This window comes from Miscanthus floridulus, chromosome 9 (genome assembly GCF_019320115.1).
Source record: "Miscanthus floridulus cultivar M001 chromosome 9, ASM1932011v1, whole genome shotgun sequence".
NCBI lineage: Eukaryota > Viridiplantae > Streptophyta > Magnoliopsida > Poales > Poaceae > Miscanthus > Miscanthus floridulus.
Window position 1 is genome coordinate 18080033 of NC_089588.1, and position 19126 is coordinate 18099158.

The 19126-nt window shown below is 47.1% G+C and overlaps 1 protein-coding gene and 1 pseudogene across 1 annotated transcript; both read right to left on the bottom strand.

The window, feature by feature from the left end:
• Window positions 1–1035: 1035 nt before the first annotated feature.
• LOC136481470 (uncharacterized) lies at window positions 1036–3818 on the bottom strand (annotated as a pseudogene).
• Window positions 3819–18064: 14246 nt separating this feature from the next.
• On the bottom strand, window positions 18065–18859 carry LOC136479354 (uncharacterized). Its single transcript, XM_066477246.1, has 2 exons — window positions 18753–18859; window positions 18065–18590 (listed from the first exon to the last, which is right to left on the bottom strand). Exons 1-2 carry the CDS (start codon window positions 18857–18859, stop codon window positions 18065–18067), a joined length of 633 nt encoding a protein of 210 aa, XP_066333343.1.
• Between the last annotated feature and the right edge of the window lie 267 nt (window positions 18860–19126).

Consider the following 19126-nt stretch of genomic DNA (forward strand, 5'->3'; position numbering starts at 1 on the left):
AGCTCCACCACCGCCTCTCACGCATGCCTCCCGGCCAAGCCGTGCTCCTGAGCCGCCGTGCCATTGCCGCCTTCCATGCCACCACCGTAGCTCCCCACGCCGCAATCACCGTCGGTGCTCGCAGCATCACCGCGCCCTGCTCTGCGCCACCCAGCGTGCCGTCGTGTCTTCGTTCCAGCGCCGTTGAGGTCCCGCGCCGTGGCCTACGCCGCCGTGGTCCAGAGCCGCCTCTCTACCATCCACATCCAGCATCGGTAAGGGTCTGACCGAATGCCATTGCCCTTGACCTAGCTCCTAACCCACATTGCCTCGCTCGTAACCTAAATCGCTTTCAAAGCATTGTTCTCCATTGCATCCAGGTCTATCGATTAACTGCTCACCGCCAACCCTAACCCTAGATTCGGTGGTTCCCCCGCGTGAAGCTTCTCTCCTTTTCTTCGGATCGTCGGTTCATCAGGTAGCAAGCCAGTCGCTTCAATTTCCACTACTAGGGATGTGTACATCAATGATGCTCTTCTTTCGTCATTGAAGACTCCAAAATCATCACATATATTATTTTATGATGAATTTGTGACGATATAGTATTCGTCATTGAATGCGCGTCATATTTTACCTACCGTGACGAAATGTCTATTTTCGTCATAGATGTGCATTTGTTCTATGACGAAATGGCCGTCGTCGTAGAAGTGTATTCTTTCTATGACGATCTATTTTTGTCATTGATATAGCCCCTTTTTCGTCATGACTTGCTGTCTGTTAGGCGGCCAGACGACGTCTGCCACGCTGTGTCTTATCCACGTGGCGCGTCCACATTGCAGGTGACGTGTCCGACCACGTGGCAGCTGACGTGGCCAGTGATGTGGATGGTCCACGTGTCCACTTTTTATTGGGCCACAAGGCTTGCTGTGATAGGTACTCATTTTCGTCACTGAAGTAAATAGAAATTTGTCACAGAATCAATTACCAAATCGTCACAGAAAGGTCAGATAATTCATCACAAGTGCACATGCTGATTTCATTACAGAATGCAAATAATACTGGAATGACCAAAAGCTTCCATAAATTAACAGATCCAGTATTCCAATGACCAACAACTTAATCAACAATTCTAAACTCGGTTCACATAACTCACTAGACATCACATTTGAACTACTAGTTTCATCTCAGTTCACATTAACATCACAAGAAATAATAAAAAGTTGCCAACCACCAGCAACATAAGTTACTACATAAACAAAATCACCAGCAGACCCCTTGCTTAATGAACCAGCAGCTATGAGCAGCGCCCATGTCAAAGAAGCATTGTTGATGGCCAAGATACGCTTGAGCAACGCATTGTTCTCCTCCATTGCCTTGTTTATCTCTGTCAGCTTCTTGTACTCCTCCATCTCCTTTTGTGTCCTCGCCAGCTTTTCCTCAGCTTCTTCACTTCTCTTCCTGAGTTCATCGATTTCACCTTGTACAACAGCCGTAGCTTCAGCTGCTAGTTGCTCCCGAAGCTCGCTTTCATTTGATGATGATGATGATTTGGAGGATGGCACTGGTTTGATGCCAACACTCTTCAGAAAAAAGGTTTGAGCTGTTCTGGGAGAGCACCTGGGACACAACCTGCACACTGGACACTGCTGTCTCACCTTCAGCAACAGGTTCTATCCTCAAAGCTTCCATATTTGACTGAAACAGCAATGACCCATCATTAGTTGATACTTATTGCATTAATTTGAGGAGGAAATATCACACAAGATGTATTTTAAAAAATAAAAACCTATGCTGCATTGACAGAAACTGATGCCAAATAGGTATGCAATCATGAGTCATTTATTTGTTGTCAGGTAACTGAATACAAGTAGAAGTCAACAACATAGGATTATTATTTAGCAAGTATGTCTAGCTATATTGGATTATGACCAGTTTTGAGCAAAAGACAGAATACAAAATGTTTGAAACAAGACATATTATCCAATTAATGAATAGTTGTTGGCACAGCGAAACAGATGTCGTGACTTACAACTGCTTCTCTTGCTAGTTCAGTCAGACCATGTTTGGAGCTGGTATGGCAGGTCTTGAAGGCCTCCACCGCATCAAGTTCTTCATTTTGTTCTGTGCTTGGTTCTGCATTGTTTTTCTTCTTCTTCTTCTGTTTCATAGATAACCAATTACAACAAAGTTTTCTCAGATGAAATGCAAAATAAGTTGTTTAGTGCAAATATGTACAGGGTACTCTTTACTTACATATGCATGTAAGTGTGCCACATAGCTGCGAGAACCCATAGCTCGATGATACTTGACTTTACGGCGATTCTGCTTGTTCTTTTCACTTGATTCCTACAAGATAATGAACATGTCAGATGAGATCATATGTTTAAAATGAGAAGATCCTTTGGAAACTGATTGAGAAAGAATATATGACAAGATACCTATTTATCTGAAAAATAGTAAGATGGTAATTTTTCAACTCCTACAGAGTTGTCTACTCTTTTATGCCCCTATACAACTTCTATGAAATGTACATCTCAAATTGTCTGAATGCTCACCATGAACTGCCTTTCTATTATTCTGTTCATGATTTTGTCCTTTAGAATATGTTATTCTATCCTTTGATGAATGGACTGATATTTAAGGGCATATTTGTAATCCTTTTTGTTTGCAGGATATATATGACCAACCCTTTTTTCCCAAGTACATTCTGCTAATTGCTCCAATTTAGGAGCTTAGGGAATCTTTATGTTTGAAAATATTTATGTGTTGCACTGCTTTTCATTGAAGGGCCTCGGTATAGCAAGAAGGATTGATGAGATGATATGTTTAAAATGAGAAGATCCTTTGGAAACTGAATGAGAAAGAATATATGAGAAGATACCCATACCATGCTTTTTGGATCAGACCACTTTGCAACTAGTGCCTTCCACTGTTCATCAGTCATGCATGCAACTGGAGAAGTTGTCCTAATCTCATTTGCAGGTACACCATTGAAGTATTTATTCTTGAGCCGATAACGCATTTGTCGCACCCCAGAGCGCAGCATATCGGTGCAAGCTTCCTCTGTTGGCTTGTCGTCAGGGTTAATGGCCAAGCGCCCCTAGTCATATGACAATTCCATATTTAGTTAGTCAATTCAGGTTAAACAGATATACATGTTAACCATAGAAACAGTAATGCACTTACAGAGAGCTTTCCCACAAAGTTTTTGTAATATTGATCGTCTCTCTTGTATTCTTTCCAATGAGGTAGGACAGGAACCTTATCCCGAATGATGACACCAGCCTCAGATGCAAACTTGGCTGCTTGAACAGGTTCATGAGGCCTTCTTTTGCCTTCAGCAACAGCTATGGGCATTCTCCTTCCCATAGCTTTTGTCATCCTATCCAGCTGTGTTCCCTTGGTGGGTGGCCTGGGTCTCCTTGGGGCTCGCTGTGCAGGAGCTACAAAATAGAATTTGCATTAAAATGATTTAGTTTCATGCAGATAAGCAAAACAGATGACATATTTGAATGACAAAGAAACTATAACTCGCCTTCAGTGTCTTCCTCTCTAGCTACATTGTCTTCATCAGCACCTGTACTGTCTTGAGCACCAACTCCACTGACTTCCTCTGCAGCTATATTGTCCTGACCACCAGCTCCATTGCCTTCCTCTGCATCTGTATAAGACCTTTGTGGTGGTATTTCATCATGACCATCTGTAGGATCCTCTACATTCTGGCCATCTCTCGCTGAAGGTTGAAGCCTTTTTGATGATCTTGTTTGGGATTCAGGAGGTTGCACCTGTGATCCTTGAGATGCCCTCACTCTCTTACTAGCCCTAACGCCTAGCACCATGGTGGGACCTATCTTCTTCTTCTTTGAAGCTAGGACTTTCCGACTATGCCCTGCAGGATACTGTGGAAAAAAAATCAAGTAAGTCATGTGCATTAATAAGCAAGACCATACATTAAAGAACAGGTATGCAAGAAACAAGATGCATCTAAAAGCAAGGGCATATATTAAAGAACAGATTAAAACATTCAAATGCAATGCAAATATTCCCCATCCAGTACTTTGAAGATAGAAGAAGCACCTTAGTTGCCAGGGGTTGTGGCTGCTCATCAGATTCAGTGTCATCATCATCACTATCTCCTTGATCATCATCTTCAAGGAGATACTCCAATGAATCTGAATCTTCACTATTTGTTTTCTTGTTTGCTGATTTTCCCCCTTCTTTGATGCAGATTGTGATACAGAGTTATTAAATTTAGTAGATAGATTTTTCAGGCCAAATTCTTGCATCTTCTATAAATTGTTCGCCACGCGTGTATCCCGGCGTCTCTCATAATCAGTTTTTGGAGGTTCTTACAAAAACAAGCAAATTGTGTCTATTAGAAAATAAAAAGGAGTGAACTAAGTACTAAGAGGTAGTAATGCTAGATGCTAGATAGATAAGAGGTAGGAGCTAGTAGTGCCTGCTGAAGAGCTAAGGGATAAGAGGTGATAGGTTATAGGCAACAAGTAATAGGTCAGAGGTAAGAGGTACAACTTTTTTTGTACTGAAGCACAAATACTCTAAATTATCTGAAAATTTTGAAGATAGATTGTACTGAACTACTCTTTTCCTATCAACACACATGCATGCACTCTGCTACATCCAAATCCAGATCATTAAAATGGTCAAACAGACCATGCCAAAATCTATTTGAAGTCAAGAGTCACAGCTACTTTCAGAATTGTACTACAATTGCTTTCAGAAAACATCACTGCTGCTTCTATTTCAGACAAATACAAGTGCAAAATAGATTACTAATTGCACATCAATACATAAATACAGATCCAAGATTCATAATACAATTTGACTGAATGGTTAGCAAACCAAGACTGGGTACTATTCATACGCAGCAGAGTATATAGCAACACACTTGTACAGGCAGATATGGGACAGTGGGTACTATTCATACAATTTGACTGAATGGTTAGCAAACCAAGATTCATTCAGCAAAGCATTTCATTCAGGAACTAAAACAGATCAGGTTCTCTTGCAAAAACAAGGACTAATTGTCTAACACACCAGATACAACTAAGTCTGAACTGAACCTACATTTTTATAGGCACATATGGGACAGTGCGTGGTAGTCCCACAGCTAGAGGCACTGCAAAAGAATTGCTTATGGAGCTAACTAGATACCAGGGCAATAGAATTGTATAACAGAATTCATCAATACAGAAGAGTTTTGCTTACCTTGTTCTTGTTCTGTAGGTCGCTTCCTACCTTGCCCCCTTGTTGCCACCATTGCGGTTGTGGCTAGGTTGCGGATGTAGACCACGTGCTCGTCGTCGGTGGTCGTCAAAGGGGAAGCAACCCTGGTGCGGTGAACCCTAGTCGACGGGGAAGCAGATCCAGTGCGGCAACGACCCACAATCCGACGGTGGTTAGGGTTAGGTTGAGGCGAGAAAGAGGTGGATGGGGTGAGATAGGTGCATGGGGCGATGAGAGAGAGGGGGACGCGGCGATTGATGTCGGCGAGGACACAGCTCGTGGGTGGGGACACAGCTCGTCGACGGCGGTTGTGTCCCGGCGGTGGTGGATAGGGTTCGAGAAATGGGGGGAAGAGAGAATGAGTGGCCGAGGAGGTGACGAGTGCGGGAAATGAGTAAATATGCCGGTGTTTTTGGCGGAATTTTTTGACGAGGGAAATTGTTTTGGCGCCTTGAGGCACGAGAGGTTGCGGACTTCTTTTTTTTGGCATTGCAGGATCTGTTTATCAAAGACTGCACTCGAGAACTAATGAAACCACTTGAGTAGAGCAATGGTATGGCCCTTTGAGTTTGATCCCGAGCTCTCGGGTTCGAACCCGATGATAGCCAATTTTTTTGGGTTTTTTCAATTCTTGGGTTTTGTCAACATTTATTGGGTTCTTGAGTTACTGGAGGGGCAGCCAAAGAAAATGCACATGAGGAAAGAATGGACACTGATGATAGTGAAGGCTAAGGAGCCAAAGCATGAGCCAAAGTAAATAGTGATCGATTTTTCCTTGTTTTGTGGGCTTTGTAGGTGTCTTGATTGCTGTTATGGTTGCCTGTAAGTCAGCTTTGTATGAGACGATTTTTTAGAAATGCAAGATGGACAAGCTTTGTAATTGTAGTCCTAGTATTTGTTCAGAAATGATGTAATGACAATTAATCCTATGAAATGAAGATCGTTTTCAGAAATCACCAAGTATTTTTCACTGGTTATATGCAGTTCATGTGGTCTGATTTGAAAGAGTCATGGCACCTAAACCACTTTGCAAATCCTTGTTCAACCATTTTATCAACATCAAGTGCACCTTGCTGCTCAAGATCGTCCCTGTACAAGCTGCAGGGCAAAGTTAAGTCATAAGAATAATTTGAAAAAATAGAAATAAAACAAAAACTAATCCCCAAAACATCTAATAGATACTTACTCCAAATATTCCTCAGCTTCTTCACAATTATTTAGCACATACCAAACTAACTTATTGAGGTCAACATCATCAATGTACTGGCTCCTATTAGATCCAACAAGAGTAACACCATGCTTAAAAACAGAGATGTCATCAGGCAATGGCATCTCTCCATCACTACCATCATCATGGTTAAATCTATTGTCAATATCCTCCATATACCTAGAACAAAAAGTCAAGGTGTCACTTGCCATATATGCCTCAGCAATTGATCCTTCTGGCCTAGCCCTGTTCCTTACAAAATTCTTCAAAGTGCCTAGCCGCCTTTCTATTGGGTACATCCATCCGTACTGAACAGGTCCTCTTAGCAGTGCCTCATCAGGAAGATGGACAGCCAAGTGCACCATGACATCAAAGAAGGCAGGTGGAAAGATTTTCTCAAGCTTGCATAGGATCAATGGAATTTCTTCTTTTAGCCGTTTGACAACATCAATCCTTAGATTTCTACTGCATAGTTACCTGAAGAAGGTCCCGAGCTCTGCAACTGCTTCATATACATCCTTCCTCACCAGTCCTCTTAGGCCAGCAGGTATGATTCTTTGCAGGAGTATGTGGCAAGAATGTGTTTTCAGCTTTCCCTACACCTTCGAACCATCTTCACTTATGTATCTTGCTAGGTTAGCCGCATATCCATCAGGAAACTTGATACCTTTGAGAAACTTGTAGAACTCGATTTTCTGATCCTTCCCCAAGACATACGGAGCAGGTGGAGCAGTGACTGAGTTGCCATGCTGCTGTAAGTGCAATTCAGGTTTTATGCCCATATCATGCAAATCTAGCCTAGCATTGGTTGTGTCCTTGGTCTTGCCCTGCACATTGAGTAATGTGACAAGAATGTTTTCACATATGTTTTTCTCTATGTGCATCACATCGAGGTTATGTGGAAGCTTCAAATGTTTCCAATATGGCAATCTCCACAACCCAACTTTGCGGCTATAAATCCTTGGACCCTCATTGTGCTTCCTTTTATTTCCAATAATTTCAGGATGCTTTCCTGGCCTGACATCTTTCACCTTCTCTAGCTCCTCTAGGACCTCCTCCAAAGTGAACTTGCCTGGCTGATCTTTGTTTTCATGCTTACCATCAAAAGCCAAGCTTCTCCATCATGCATGTGTCCTTGGAAGGTAACGACGATGTCCAATGTAACATATTTTACTCCTTATTGCCCAAGACAACGGATCATTGTCGCTATGAATGCATGCATAATACCCTTTTGTTGTTCGCCCTGATAATGTGCTCAACGCTGGAAAATCATGTATACACCATAGCACGGCAGCACGAAGGTTAAACTTCCGACCAGTACATGCATCGTAGGTACTGACACCCTTCCATAGATCGAGCGGTTCTTCAATTAGGGGCTCAAGGAACAAATCAAAATCCTTTCCTGGAGATTTTGTACCTGGGATGAGTAAAGACATAAAGCAGTTTGCTGGATTCACGCATTCCCATGGTGGGAGATTCAGCGGTGTCAGAAGCACTGGCCACATACTGTACTGCGTACTCATGTTGCCAAATGGATTGAATCCATCGGTAGCTAAGGCAAGCCTCAGGTTCCTCGAATCATCTGCAAAGGTTGGTTCCCTCATGTCAAACTCCTTCCATGCTTCTCCATCAGCTGGATGGCTCATTACATTGTCGACTGGCGTCCTCGTTTTCTTGTGCCATTGTGTTTCCTCAGAAGTGCGCTTTGAAGCAAAAATTCTTTTCAACCTTGGCAAAAGTGGAAAATGCCTCAATACCTTGTGTGGAACCCGCTTGTTCCTAGTTTCATCTTGCCATCTAGACGCCTTGCATACTGGGCACACATTCTCTTTATAATACCTCTTCCGAAACAACACACAATTGTTCTTGCACACATGGATGTTTTCGAAACCAAGGCCCAGTTCTCCAAGATATTTCTTGGCCTCATCATATGATTTTGGCAACTCACTCTGAGGGTATCCTGATGACAACAACTTCAGCATTGTGGAAAATGATGTATTGCCAATTCGATAACGAGACTTGATATACAACATCCTCACCAGAAAAGAGAATTTTGAATGGCTAGATCCCGGGCTAAGTGACTTCTTCGCATCTTCAAGGACTCTTGCAAACCTTGGTTGTTCTCCATCAGCCTCTGCCACAGCATACAGATCTCCTATCATCTCTGGTACTCCGTGATCCTCATCATAATCATCATCGGCCACATCCACATGTATCCCAAAGTCATGATCACTTCCTTCGACCTCCTGCTCCAAATTTTCAACTACTACAGTATTTGCCGACTCCCCATGATGAATCCACCTGGTGTATGCAGCTGACATTCCATAAATGTGTATATGGTCATTTACATCATCCTGAGGCCGTAAACTTTGATTAAGACATTTGCTGCATGGACAAAGTATGTGGCTGTCTTCGGGGTATCTTTCACTAACAAATTTCATGAACTCTTCAACTCCTTTCACATATGCAGGTGTGAATTGTGTCCCATAAATCCAGCTTCTATCCATCTGTTTTGAGAGTAAAATAAACCTTGCACTCAGTCCTAAAATTAGAGTAAACTCAACAAAATTCAAAAACACATCCAACACATGCATATATATAAAGAAATTCAAAAACAAATCAAACCTTGTACTGCTCTGTCCCACGCGCCGCCGTTGCTCTGTCCCACGCAAACTGCCGCTGCCCTGTCCCACGCAAGTTGCCGCTGCCCGACGCTGCTCTCCTCGCCCCACGATCACCGGCGCTGCTCTGACCGCCCCACGATCGCCGACGCTGGCGCACTGACCCACGCGCGCCACCGCTGCTTTGTCCCACGAGCGCCACTGCTACCCAGCGCTCCTCTGCTCACGCGCCACGCGCTGCTCTGCCAGCCCCACGCTCGCCGGCACTGCCGCACTGTCCCACGCACGCCGCCACTGCCCGGCGCTGCTCTCCTCGCCCCACGCTCGCTGGCACTGCTCTCCTCGCTCCACGCTCACTGGAGCTGCTCTGCCCGCCCAATGCTCGCCGGCACTGCTCTGCCCGCCCAACGATCGCCGGCGTTGATCTGCTGTGCTCGCCCGATGCTACTCTCATGGCGCGAGGGTTTGTCTGCGCCCACGTCCGTGTGATCATGGGTTTAGGGCCCATGAACTGTGATCAATTCAATTTAGGGAACCAAGTTTCAATTATCATGTTATACGTTTACAAATAGAAAAACATGCATGCCTTTATCACAAAACAGCGAGTGCTCCATTGGTAACGCACCAACATGTCTAGCAGCAGGTCGCGGGTTCGAATCTCCCTGCGTGCGCTATTTTTTGGCAAAAAAAAGGGAGGCGGAAGGATGCAGGTCCAGCTGGACCGTGTGGGCCACGCTGCCCCACTTGTTCGCCGCCACGTCCTCAGGCTAAGACCCGCTGGTGGGACCGCATCGCCACGTCTTCGAGGTTGGGACCCAATGGTGGGACCACATCGCCACATCCTCGAGGTGGGACCTGCTGGTGGGACCACGGCGCCACGTCCTCGAGGTGGTACACAAGCCAAACGATCTATGACAATTTAGTTTTGTTGTTTTATGACGATTCTTTTGTTTTCGTCATTATTCTTCGTGCCAAAGCTCCGTCACTTGTTACTTATGACGAAGCTGGAAATTTCGTCATAGAAAGCGCTTGTTCTGTGACGAAATTTGTAAGCGTCATGACTAAATAGTCATTGATGAACACATTTCTAGTAGGGTTCGTACCTACATTGCTTGCTCTCATAGGGTTTCACATCTATTAGATATATCGTATTTACTTGTATATCCTTCTATTCCATCGTGCAGCGAGCCGGTGCCGTTGAGGTGTCAGTAGCAGTTTATAGTCAACTCGGAGCCAAGCTCGCGAGTACGGATCGAGGCCAAGCCTCGAAAGTGTCAGTGGACAGTTGGTCTTTTCAGCGGCAGTGGTTCTAGTCAGATCAGATGGCTCGCACCAAGAATGTTGGTGGTGGTCCAGGAGATGAGGATCGGAGGCCCCTGCCTCGCCAGCCTGTAGGACCTAAAGGCAAGGCGACAAAGAAGACTGCATCAAAGAAGCGCAAGTACCCTGATGCAGAGACAGCGAGAGCAGCAGCAGTTGCGGAGGCCGTAGAGCATGCCGAGAGAGGAGGAGCCCATAGTGGAGTTGTCATTGCAGATCATCTGTCATCAGAGGCGTAGGGTAGACTTAAGCAGATTGAGCGTCTTCATGGTAGTCCATCTGGGACTGTCATGATGGTAGGACGACGTCTTCCCATTGTGGATCCTCAGCCTCAGGGGGAGTCATAGCAAGAGTCACAGCAGCAGCCCCCACCAGCAGAGCCTCAGCCAGCTCAGGAGACACAGGAGGGACAGCAGTCACAGCAGCCTCAGGAGGGTGAGGAGGGCCAGGAGGCCGAGGAGACTGAGCAGGCACCCCAGCCACAGCTATGCCGCTCTGGTCATTCCCATGTTCCAGTCTCACCGAGGCCACCGATTCAGCGGAGGGGATCTCGTCCACCGCCTAGACCACATGGTCCACCTCCAGTGACCCACCTTGACTTGAGGGCCGCCATGGCCAAGCAGGTTCAGCAGCTTTGCTTCATGGAGTTTGATGTGTGGTTTCCACCTAGGAGGGATGAGAGAGTAGCAGAGGGTTTCTACACGCCACTGCAGGAGGATTTTTATAATGCCTATCTGAACAGTGGAGCAGTCTTTAGATCTCAGAGAGTCTGTAGCATAGAGGCTATAGTCGCAGCAGCTGGACAGCACATTCGCCCCTACCTTGCATATCTGCCGGGGCTGACAGATCTGATTGGCCGGACAGGATTGTATGTACCATCTTGGGTTCGGCAGTTCTATGCTTCGCTCTACATTGACCCGCATCATAACTTTATACACTTTGCATTCAGAGGCAGAGACTACAGGATGATGAGTCATAGGGCCAGGGAGATACTGAGGCTACAGGAGCAGCCTGTCAGGTTACATGAGGTATGTTATGGACAGCAAGAGCCTCTCAGGCATCCTCATGGTGGTTTGGTGCCAACTACAGATCTTGTGCACCATTGCTTCAAGGAGCCCTTTGGTGAGGGGTCGAGGAGGAACCCCAGTGACCTTACTCCTACAGCTAGAGTGCTAGAGGCTATCATAAGGAGGACACTACTTCCCAGGATGGGATACAGAGAGGGTTTGACTCACCTCCAGCTTTGGCTCCTCAATGCCCTGATGCAGCAGACAGTGTTCGATATTTGGGATCTTCTTCTATCTGAGATGGAGGACACGATAGCTGAGGGCTTCAAGGGTCGCAGGCAGCTTCCATATACACATTGGATCACATTCCTTATTCTCAAGGCTGTGCAAGTTAGGACACCGGAGATGGTTGCAGAGTACAGAGGTGCCACCATAGAGTTTCCAGCTTATAACATGGCACGGAGGATCAGGCATAGCACACCACAGGCACCCACTCAGCCTCGCCGTCGTCCAGATGTACCAGAGTCTGTAGCTCAGCAGGACAAGATTATCAGAGGCATAGCCGCTACTGAGGAGGAGTAGCTTGAGGCTCAGGAGGAGAGGAGCGAGTCTAGTGACAGTTCGGATGATGACTACATGCCTATTCCTCATATGCCTCCACGCAGACATGATGCAGAGGCCGGCAGTTCCAGCTCCGCTCCACCTACACCACAGACGGACCCCGCCTTGATTGCTATCCTTGAGCGGATGCAGCAGGATCAGGCTAGACAGGCTCAGGAGACCGCTGCCAACTTTGCACAGTTTCAGGCTCGTCAGGACAAGTTCCAGCGACAGCAACAGGTACTCCAGCAGCAGCAGTAGCAGCAGATGCATCAGCAGCAATTACTCATGCAGCAGCAGTTTTTGGGATTCATGCAGCATGTAGTGACAGTCATTGGGGCCCCACAGCCACAGCTTTCGCCCCAGATTGGTCAGCCTACTACCACTATGACGACTCCAGCAGTACAGCCTAGTGGGCTTCAGAGTCAGGGACAGCCTCCAGCTCCATTTGCTTCTCCCACAGTACAGGTGTCCCAGTGGTTATCCTCGCCAGTGGCATCCCCACAGTTCACACCATTTCAGACGGGCTTCACACCGGACCAGTCACCCTCGCTATTTGTGCCTGACACGTCAGTCTCCAGGAGTCTTGGAGCATCTTTTAGCGAGTTGACAGGGATGCCTACACCGCCACATATGTATGCCTAGGTCCTTCTACAGCAGCTCCCGTCGTCGTGACTACTCAGAGGCTCCCTTCTTTTGTCTCATCTTCAGATCCTACGACAGATATACCAGCAGCATCACAGGCAGCACCTGCCCCAGCTCAGACCCAGACCACTTCAGCGATGCTTCCAGCCACAGAGGGTTAGTCAGTACAGAGCTCAGGGTCAGATGATGATGGCGCTCAGTTCCAGCTTGCTCCTCATACCTCAGCGCCCGGCTCGTCCGCTGCAGCCCCACCGACCGACCCTTAGGTTTTGGTGTTTGACGCCAAAGGGGGAGAGGGTTCGAGTATGTACACTCAGGGGGAGCGACTTTTAGGGGGAGTCTAGTTAGCTATTAGTCTATTATATATATTTGGAGTTTTATTTGTGTGATACACTATTACTATTATGCATTCGTGTGTTTACTTTCATGCATACTATTATATCTATGTGATAGTGATATCTACATGATTGTGATATATGACATGTGTGCTCTCTACTTTGAATTCATTGATATGTCATATCACTTGTGTTATGCTCATTTGCTTTTGCTTCCGCGCTTTACTCCGATGCAAATGAGCTTTATTATTTGTACTCATGCTTATCTCATATCCTTTGAGTACATTATGTTGGCCTGGGTCATATAAGCTTGCCTAACTTTTTGTTCTTATTGACAAAAGCTTATATGAACCAAGCATGTCAAAAACCTCACTCTTTCACATACTCGAGGTGGTATTGTCATCAATCACCAAAAAGGGGGAGATTGAAAGCATCTAGGCCCCTAGTTGGGTTTCGGCGATTAATGACAATACAAGATTACTATGACTAACGTGTGTTTTGCAGAGGCAATTAAGTTAGGTCATGCTAATGGGGATCAATTGGGCAATCGAGGTGGTCATGCCCCTACGATGGAAATCGTTTCGGTTTTCAAAGGATGGACGACAAGGTTAAGGATGACTAGTTCTAAGTGTCAATTGGAGTTGGAGTGACACTTAGAGTAGTTTAGGACTTTTTTTCCTTTGGCCGTACTATTAAGGGGGGTATGGACGGGTAGCTTGACCTAGATGAGTCTAGTGAGTTAGGTGTGGTGCACACTTATTAAAACTAGCGCTAGGTAGCTCCTACATATGCCTAAGATCCTTTGGAGCAAACTTCATTCACATATGATTGAGAGTTAGAAGTGAATGGAGGGTCAAATGCCGACCAGACGTTGGCTCCGGTGCGACCGGACGCTGGCCGCAGGGTTCGGTCAGTTCATTTGATCAAGGAGATTGCGTCTGGCGTGACCGGGCGCTGAGTGGTCAAGTGATCGGACACTGAGAGGCAGCGTCCGGTCGACTCCAGTAAGGTTCTAGAAGAGTGAATCTGCGACCGGACATGTCCGGTCAATACTGACCGAACCCTGAGGATCAAGCATCCGATCGAGTACAGTAAGCATCCAGTGAGGGAAAAATGGGACCAGACGCGTCCGGTCAGTGGTGACCGGACCCTGTCAGCGTCCGGTCAACACTTAATCACTGGTGTGCGGGTTGAATTGACCAGAGCATCCGGTCAACATGACCGGAGCGTCCGGTCACTCCGCAGAGGCACATAACGGTTTGTTTTTCAGGCTACCTTATAAATAGAAGCTCCACTCGTGTGTGGAGTTACTTTTGCTCATTCCAACAGCTGAGAAATACGTTTGTCAGTGCCAAGAAGAGCAAGGTCCTAGTGAGGTGATTGAGATTTGAGAATCCAAGAGAGTAGCCTTATTGGTGAATTAAGAGTAGCAAAGTGTGCATCCACCGTTTTCATTAGGCTTCATGTGGTCAAGTGAGAGTTCATGCTTGTTACTCTTGGTGATCGCCATCACCTAGACGGCTTGGTGGTGATTGGGAGCTTGGTGATCACCCGGCGGAGCTTGTGGGTGACCCAACTAAAGTTGTGAGCGTTTGTGGGTGATTCACCGCGACGGAGTGTTGAAGAATCAACCCGTAGAGAGCACTTGATCCTTGCGCAGATCAAGGGGGAGCTACACCCTTGCGCGGGTGCTCCAACGAGGACTAGTGGGGAGTGGCGACTCTCCGATACCTTGGCAAAACATCGCCGCGTTCCTCTCTCTCCATTTACTTTGAGCATTTACTTTGAGCAATTCAATACTTGTTTTTATATTCATAGAATTGCCATGCTAGAGTAAGTTTGGAGCATAGGTTGCAAGTCCTTTGTGCGTTAGATTGATAGAAATACTTTTCTAGGCACAAGGGGTTAATTGGGCTAACCGTAGGATTTAATTGTTGCAAGAAAATTTAAAATTAGCCCAATTCAACCCCCCCCCTCTTGGGCATCTTGATCCTTTCAAGGTGGAGGAGGAGGCAGGGGTGCAGGAGGAGGCAGGGATGGAGGAGGAGGCAGGGGGTACCTCTTCCTCTAGTACAGGTGTGTGGTTGCGAGGTCCCTCGACCCTCCCGAAGCGACCGATACCTTTTGACAGACGTCCGCTGATTCGACCTGATGGAGAGAAGTAAGTAACTTTATATGTTATCACTAATTTTTCATTTGATATGTTCAAAATTATAATAGAAACTAATAATTTATCTTAATCACTTGGACAGGGGTTGGAGAAAGGTCGGTGGGGGTGATCACGCACGCCATGTGAACGGCATCCTTGGTCTTTTGATCAAGGACAAGTTCCCTGGCCTGGTGCAGTTCGGCGGAACTGTCGAGCCGGCCTACACTTGGGCCCAATATACCGCCGTCTCCGACACAATTGATCGAGAGGGTAGGTGTTTCGCCGATAAGGCACAGCGTGTCAAGGCCGAGCTTTGGGTAAGTCTTTCTCACATTACATTGCTCAATACATCGCATTGATTGGACATTAATGACTGGATACATCGCATTACATATGCAGGATTTCTTTAAATGCGAGGAGGGATATGAGGCTAAGGCGGATGCTGTGGCTGACAAAGCCACCAAGAAACTCGCCAAGGACATGCACTACGAGGCGCGCATCCAGGCCGTGATCCAATACCACGCGGAATTTCTTGCCGAGAGGATCACTAAAAAGGCGGCAAGAGCCATGAGCCTGACCTCGGAACAATACATGAAGGTAAATATAGAACATCAATACTTATTTTTTCTGAGATTATTTGCGCTTAATTTCATCTTCTTATATGTCATATACTTGATGACGTAGGTGCCTCCGTGTTGGTGCGCCTACGATATGCAGTGTTGGGCCTGGAAGGTGGAAAGGTGGTGCGACCCTGCGTGGCAGGAGAATCACAACGCTTGCCGGGAGCGGCGTTTGCTGATGCCGGGTCCAACACACCATCAAGGCAACCTCAACCTCTCAGAATACACGGCTAGATGGGTATGCGAATTCATTTCTTTATTCTAAGGCTCAACTCTGCATAATTTCTAATCATATTGCTTTTTTTGCAGTCGGCGTCACATGGTGGCCAGTCCTGCACCCAGTTCATGGCATATGCTTTGGCCCACAAGGGGAAGGCGACGTCCGACGTCGCCTACAACCTAGAGGACCCGCCCTCGGCGTACAGCAACGAGTCCGTCCCTAGCCGTCTCGAAGGATACACATCGATGGCATGGGAGGTCTGTGGCCCAGAGTACGATCCGAGCGCCCATGACCTTGATGGAGAAGTGGTCATGAGGGCGGGAGGAGGCAAGAAGCATGGCCGGTTCTGGATTGGTGACGACACCATCGACACGGCCAGTACTCCCACTCTCTCTCAGATTCGAGCACGGAGCACGGGTTCCAGTCCAGCGATACGCCCACGGCCGGACTCTACACGGTTCCAGATGAACGCACTTCAGGTTATTTCTGTTTTATTTATCGTTCATTGATTTTTACATACTTTTGCATTGCATTGTAACATTGGGATGAAATATTGTAGGCTTAGCTAGAACAAGAAACGAGGCGCCGGGAGGAGCTAGAGGCGAAGATGGAGGCAGAGCGCCAGAGGACGAAGGCAGAGCGCCAGAGGATGGAGGCAGAGATGGCGGCAGAACAGCAGAGGATGGAGCTACAGATGTTTGAATATATGAGGGTGTTTATGTTGCAATCGGTCAACCTCCACCACCGTTTCCAGCCCCTCCTGCTCCTGCTCCAAATACTGTTTCAGGCACCGTGAGTCGAGTCGCTTTACAACCTTATAATCTAGTTTATGCAGAATCAATCTTACTTTGTATCCTTTGAAAGAGAGTAAAGTTATTTAAAATATGTGTTTACCTTGATATTAATCTTGTCGATGATGACCTTCATGCCAATCCCTTCTCCTTTGTGCAGCATCAATCGGCGGCATCGAATGAGCCTCATGCCCCAGCCCCGTCGCAGTGGAACTCGTGGCCCAAGTGAAGCCCTGTCGCAGTGAACTAGTGGCCTAAGTACTTGTGATTTTATTTGTATTTGCATTTGTGGATTACCTGTGACCACTTTGTGGTTGTGAATGAGCTATGACTACTATTTGTGGATTCTGAAGTTTATTTGCATCTATGTGTTGTCGATATATCTATATGAATTGTCTGTGATGCCTATTGTGAACTATTTGTGATGGATGTGATGTTTATTTGAATGTGGTACGTGGCTGTGACCGAACCAATTAAAATGATTATTTGTGGCAGTTTTGCCGAGTGTTACACTCGGCAAAGACCTCTTTTGCCGAGTGTCAGCTGTAAAACACTCAGCAAAGTGGACACGCGGCATCATTCTGTACATTCTGGACTTAAAAATAGCATGTTTGCCGAGTGTCAGCCCTTTGACACTCGGCAAAGAAGTCAAATTCTGTCGATTTTGGAACGGGCTTTGCCGAGTGCTCATATTGTGGCACATGGCAAACGTAGTAAGTTTGCCGAGTGTCACTATTTGACACACAGCAAACTGGACAGCTTTGCCGAGGGCCCCAAGTTTGACACACGGCAAAAAGGAAATCTTTGCCGAGTGTCTAACCGTTGACACTCGGCAAACGTGCCGTGACCGTTTCCCCTCCGTCACGTACGTTTTTTCGCCGAGTGTTGTTTTGAGCTCTCGGCAAAGTCTTTGCCGAGTGCCCAATAGAAAACACTCGGCAAAGCTACTGTTTGCCGGTACTGTAGATATCGTGTGCTCTTTGCCGAGTGTTACACTCGTCAAATCATTTGCCGAGTGTAATGTGGCCTTTGCCGAGTGCCTGTGGCACACGGCAAACTTACTGTTTCTGGTAATCGCAATCCGATTGCTTCATTACATACAGCAATATTATAATGCCACTCATCTGGTGTTGCCATTCAAATTTATGTTGTACTACTATTACTCGTTTATTTTTTCTGAGATTGGGCCATTCATCCGTATTTCATTGAGAGAAAAGTTTAGAACAACAACTTGGCACAACCCCGATGGCGAGTAACTATCAAGGTCGCCCAAGAACAGCACTCCTATCTACTAGATACATTACAATTGGATTACAATGCACCCTAGTTTTGCGACCAGTAAGGAGTGAATACCGAGAGCATCTTGAACCCTGCTTTCACCCAATCGTCTGCATCTTGAACCTTCAGACGTAGCTCTTGAATTCCTGCTGCGTCCCGCGAGAATGTCCTGCTGTTCCTCTCCTTCCAGATGACCCAGGAGATGAGCAGTATCATTGAGTCGAAAGCCGGTCGACCCGCTGCATCAATCCGGAGACGCTGACGGAGCCACCAAGAAGTCGCATCCTCAGTATGTCCCGGAGCAAGCACCGTCAAGCCGAGCGGCGCCAGCAGCGCGAACCAGACCTCCCTGGTAAGGACACAGCCGATGAACAAATGATCAGCGGTCTCTGACTCCTGGCCGCAGAGGACACAAGCATCATCATCCTGCAGGCCATGCCTTTTGCGACGCTCCGCGGTCCAAAGCCGGTGGTGCAGCGCAAGCCAGAAAAAGAACTTGACACGCGCTGGCGCTTTAGTCTTCCACAGCTCCTTAGCTCCCAACAGCGAAGCTGATCTAGCGAAGAAAGCCCTGTACGCGGACGATGCCGAGTACTGCCATCAGCGGTCCATCTCCAAACAAAGCGGTCTTCCTGTAAAGGATCGAGGATGACCCCACGGAGAAGACTCCACACGTACGGAGGTACTGCACGAGCACCTGCGTGCTCGTCGTGCCCTTGAGATAGCCGCGTACAGATTTGGGGCGTAGTGACACAAAGGTCCCACGGACGCCCAGCTATCAGTCCACAGCCTAGCGGAAGCCCCGTCGCCGATGTTCACCGTGATGCTGACGGCGGCCATAGCTGCCACGGACTTCTCCGGCCTCGACGGCGGCACCGATGCGCGCCCATCTGCACGTGTCGAGCCGCTCGCCAGTGCTGCACCGGCCTTGCGTCCGCCACCCTCGCGCCCACCTGCTCGTGCGCCCTCGCCCTAGCCGAGCCGCGCGTCGGAGTTTCACCAATTCAGGAAAGAAAAACAACTGCTAGTAATAGACATAACTCCCTGAGCAAAAAATAATCCGCACTTGTGGTGCTGCTCTCTGTTCTTATATTAAGTACCCGCTCG